This window comes from Octopus bimaculoides, chromosome 4 (assembly GCF_046866305.1).
Source record: "Octopus bimaculoides isolate indiv1 chromosome 4, ASM4686630v1, whole genome shotgun sequence".
NCBI lineage: Eukaryota > Metazoa > Mollusca > Cephalopoda > Octopoda > Octopodidae > Octopus > Octopus bimaculoides.
The window spans coordinates 99,036,664-99,042,187 of NC_142931.1; the positions used below are offsets into that span (position 1 = coordinate 99,036,664).

The window sequence follows — 5,524 nt, forward strand, 5'->3', positions numbered from 1 at the left end:
ACTGCACTAAACAATGTACTTACAAGGGAAAAGTATACCAAGAAGGTGAAGAATTCCAAGACAACTGTAATAGATGTAAATGTCTTTCTACTGGCCATACTCAGTGTACTAATAATGTGTGTCAGTGCCAGTATAATGGTAAAGTCTACAATGTTGGAGTGAGTTTCAATGATGGCTGTAAGTCTTGCATTTGTCAAACTACAGGAACAGTGCAGTGTAACAGCGATAGATGTGGCTGTTATTACAAAAATTCACAATATCAAGAGGGTCAAACTTTCGCTGATGCTTGCAACACTTGCCGTTGTATAAACGGTCAAGTAGATTGTACAACAAGAATCTGTCAATGTACATATCAAGGACGAACCTATAATATTGGCCAAAGATTTGGTGAATGTGACGAATGCCAATGTTTGTCTAGTGGTACAGTCCAGTGTTCTAACAAGCCATGTAAATGCACCTATAACGGAAATACCTACCGAATTGGCGAAAGATTTGCAAACGGCTGCAATACATGCACATGTAAAATCGATGGTAGTGTAGACTGCACTACAAATCCATGTACCTGTACTTACAATCATAGGGTTTATAATATTGGGCAGAAATTCAACGATGACTGCAATACTTGTACATGTCAAATTAACGGTCAAGTTGAGTGCACATATAAAACGTGTCGATGTACACACAAAGGACAAACTTATCAAATTGGTCAGAGATTTCATGAAGATTGTAACCAATGCCAATGTTTATCAACTGGATATGTTCAATGTACAACCAAAGTTTGCAAATGTACTTACAACAACCAGATTTATAATGTAGGTCAAACATTTAGACAGGGTTGTAATACATGTACGTGCGAAGTGAACGGTAGAGTAAGCTGTACAAATAAGCCATGTAACTGTATTTACAATGGAAACACCTACCAAATAAGTGATACATTTAGAAAAGACTGTAATACATGCACATGCAAAGCCGATGGTAGTGTAGACTGCACGACAAATCCATGTACCTGTACTTACAAAACCAGAGTTTATAATTTCGGAGCACAATTCAAGGATGACTGCAACACTTGTAAATGTCAGTATAACGGACAAGTTGAGTGCACAAACAAACTCTGCCAATGTACACACAAAGGACAAACTTATAGAATTGGTGACAGATTTTCAGAAGATTGCAACGAATGCCAATGTCTAGCAACCGGGTACGTTCAATGTACAACCAAAGTTTGCAAATGTACGTACAACAACCAGATTTACAATGTAGGTCAAACATTTAGACAGGGTTGTAATACATGTACGTGCGAAGTGAACGGTAGAGTAAGCTGTACAAATAAGCCATGTAACTGTATTTACAATGGAAACACCTACCAAATAAGTGATACATTTAGAAAAGACTGTAATACATGCACATGCAAAGCCGATGGTAGTGTAGACTGCACGACAAATCCATGTACCTGTACTTACAAAACCAGAGTTTATAATTTCGGAGCACAATTCAAGGATGACTGCAACACTTGTAAATGTCAGTATAACGGACAAGTTGAGTGCACAAACAAACTCTGCCAATGTACACACAAAGGACAAACTTATAGAATTGGTGACAGATTTTCAGAAGATTGCAACGAATGCCAATGTCTAGCAACCGGGTACGTTCAATGTACAACCAAAGTTTGCAAATGTACGTACAACAACCAGATTTACAATGTAGGTCAAACATTTAGACAGGGTTGTAATACATGCACGTGCGAAGTGAACGGTAGAGTAAGCTGTACAAATAAGCCATGTAACTGTATTTACAATGGAAACACCTACCAAATAAGTGATACATTTAGAAAAGACTGCAATACATGCACATGCAAAGCCGATGGAAGTGTAGACTGCACGACAAATCCATGTACCTGTACTTACAAAACCAGAGTTTATAATTTCGGAGCACAATTCAACGATGACTGCAATACTTGTAAATGTAAACATAACGGACAAGTTGAGTGCACATATAAAACGTGTCGATGTACACACAAAGGACAAACTTATAGAATTGGTCAGAAATTTTATGAAGATTGTAATCAATGCCAATGTTTATCAACTGGATATGTTCAATGTACAACCAAAGTTTGCAAATGTACTTACAACAACCAGATTTATAATGTAGGTCAAACATTTAGACAGGGTTGTAATAGATGTACGTGTGAAGTGAATGGTAGAGTAAGCTGTACCAATAGCCCTTGTAATTGTCTTTACAATGGAAACACCTACCGAATAGGTGATTCATTTAGAAAAGACTGTAATACGTGCACATGCAAAGCCGATGGTACCATTGGGTGCACAACAAGTCCATGTAACTGCAATTACAACGGTAAGCATTACGACATCGGTTCTATATGGTATAATGATTGCAACAAATGTCAGTGCACTTCTGGAGGAAGAGTGGTTTGTGAACATAAACCATGCACGAAACCCTGTATACACAAAGGAAATACATATTCCGCTGGCCAAACATTTAAAGATGACTGCAACACCTGTACATGCGGACAGTTTGGTCGAGTATCCTGTACTAAAATGTACTGTCCCCCAACCACGTGCCAATATTACGGAAAAACTTACAAACAGGGACAAACATTTATGACTCAAGATAGATGCAATGTTTGTCGATGTTCAAATGGAAATGTCAAGTGTACCAAATACGATTGTTACAAACAGGTGAGTAAAGTTTTCTATTAGTTTTGATCTCCCTAATATAACGTGACTCATCCATATATAGTTAGTCATTGTAAACAGAGAAAACAACAAAGACTTGAATAATGTTTAGCATAAACATTGGAATGCTGTCGCTTTACTACATTCTACTACATCGTACTACAAACAGAATTGTATCAGCGATTCGATTTCCATCTTTATTTGAAGTAGTTCAATTTCATTGATTCTACCATTATCTTGAAGAAATCTAATGTTCTCTTCATTGTAAACGTGAGATGTATATCTGCATATATTTGATTATCCATATGAAGACTATTAACTTTCAATGTCTAAATTAACTTTATTGTTACTCTTGTGAAATCAATAGAGTAGCTTTCACATTTCAACATTGTAAGAACCGTTGCGATACAGAATTGTAAATTTTACTATATATCATCTCACGTCTCAGAATCTAGTTCGTGAGTGAAGCTTTTCTGCGTCTGGTGAAATATTCATACTTTGTTGTAAAAGAATGTGATATATACATCTAATCTAATATGCACATTTTGAAATATAAATCCAACTTGATACTTAGACTATGTTATTGTTTTAAATTTGTATGTGAATGTAATAAATATATTGATTTCTTGTAATTTTATTCTTTTCAGAGGGGACGTTACTGATGAAGAACAGTTAATTTATTTTGATATTTTTAAGAATTGTAAATATTACAAACATAACGTTTTTAAATAAAATATATATCTGCCGCACCTTTTTGTTTGATTTATAATTGTAAAATTCGTCAAAACCATTTTAGATAATCAAGTTATCTATCTGAATATCTGTTATAAAAAGCATTTCAGTACTTCAATACTTGAATGATTTGTGGTAAAATACTTCGTTTTATTGATCCAGAAATGACAAATAAGAAAGTTTATCAAATTATTTCAGAATTGTCAAAAGAATTATATTTTCTATAGTTACAAAAATTCAAGTCATGTGCTAGCGAATAAGAGATGATACTCATATCTGAGGGTTGTCATATCTCATCATGGAATGTATCTTACACTCGATCACAGTTGATATTTATGCCTGTTAAGCTTCTACATGTGTTTCGGGAGACTGCACTGCACAAAGCTGCTTATAGGTATATCAGTATGCAGAAGCATATTCTGATATAATGTATTGTGTTTAGTTAAACCATCTCTGGACTGGAAAACATTTCCACATCTTATTGCATCTTATTTGTTGATGACTGATGAACTCAGCTTTGGAAAGTCACATATGGTCACAAATAATATTTGTTGGGGCAAGACATGAGGCTAGTGACTCCCGAGGGAAGCAGTTTCTTTCTGAAGTCGTTTGATATTTCATTGTCTAAGAATCAAGAAAAGCTGAGTATTCTACCCAACGAAGCAAACTCGTCTACTGTTTTCAGATTTGTTACTTCAACTTATGTTTCCTTGGGTAGTTTGGAATATAACAAGTATCTTGCTCAGTCTAATGCCGAATATATATACGTTACAAGAAGCAAAAAATAATTCACGAATATTTGCACATCGTTAAAAGAATGTGCAATCGATTTGCAATCACATGTAAGGGTGAAATTTTGAAGAAAAGATTGAAAGTCTTCTGTATTGTCAGGAAAACGTCTCCAACTGGAACGATGTCTAAATGATCAGAGATTTACATATACTTCAGAAGAGCATACTGCGGCAAAATGATGATCGGGAGCATCAGTTAATTTGAAGAAAATGACGGCGCATGGCCGCTACTTTTGTTAACATTTTCTAGGGGAATTGATCCAGCTACGCCCTCATTAACATTAATCCATGATCTGATTCAATCGTGAAAATTTTTGATTGTTAATTCAAAATGATATGGATATCGGTAAGAAAGCTGTCGCGTCTTGTAGTACCAGATTAGAAGCTTGGTGCAGAGGGTTGCTGGATACCCGGAGTCTCAAAAAGAATACACATCAAAATTTGTTATGAACTCAGTGTGAGAAGAACAGAAATCAAACAATAACACAAGAGAATTTCTAGATTGATATCCTGTATATTATAAGACTTCAAAGAGTGAGATGTTCCATAGCTTTAAAGCATATTCCTTGCAGAAGGTTAATCTGATATAAAACCCTGTTTTTAAGAAATGAACTTAACCAGTTTCGGAAAATTCAGCGCCAGATAAAGGTTATAAAATTCCTACATTAATGAGCCGCTGATCTGTTGAGACCAAATAACTTCTTCTGACTTCCCTGTGGATTATGCCAATATGAGAGAGTTCAAAAGACGTTGCGCAAACCTTATTCGGCATACACACAAACGCACGCACACACACATACACACACATACACACACACACGCCTGCACACAGACACACGCTTGGACACAGACACACGCCTGCACACAGACACAAATACACAAACACCCAAAAACACACGCATACACACAAATACACTCACACACACAGAGGCACATACCCACACCCACGCGCACATGATCCCACACATACATACACACACGTGCATACACATATTTGACAAGCTTCTTTCAGTTTCCGTCTATCAAATCCACTTACAAGGTTCAATCACAAAAGCACCCATGCAGTGGGGCTTAGCCCAGAACCACGTTGTTCGTATGCAAACTTCTTGTCAAAAAGACATACCGCACCACTCTCTTTCTCTTACTATCTCTCTTTCTCTCTCTCTCTCTCTCTCTCTCTATTTATCTATCTGTCTGTCCTTCTGTCTGTCTATATATATATATATACGTGTGTGTGTGTGTGAGTGAATGTGTATGTATGTGTGTGTGTGAATCTGTGTGTGTGTGTGTATGTGTGTGTGTGTGTGT

The 5,524-nt window shown here is 36.3% G+C and overlaps 1 protein-coding gene across 1 annotated transcript in view; it reads left to right on the plus strand.

The window, feature by feature from the left end:
- The window catches only part of LOC149136170 (uncharacterized), a 6,248-nt gene extending 2,806 nt beyond the window's left edge, over window positions 1–3,442 (plus strand). Inside the window, exons 2-3 of the mRNA XM_089351082.1 lie at window positions 1–2,696; window positions 3,341–3,442. The exon at window positions 1–2,696 is cut by the window's left edge and continues 231 nt beyond it. Coding sequence (XP_089207208.1) covers window positions 1–2,696; window positions 3,341–3,355 — 2,711 coding nt within the window. The 3' untranslated portion in view covers window positions 3,356–3,442. The remainder of the gene's footprint in view (window positions 2,697–3,340) is intronic.
- The last annotated feature ends 2,082 nt before the right edge of the window (window positions 3,443–5,524 follow it).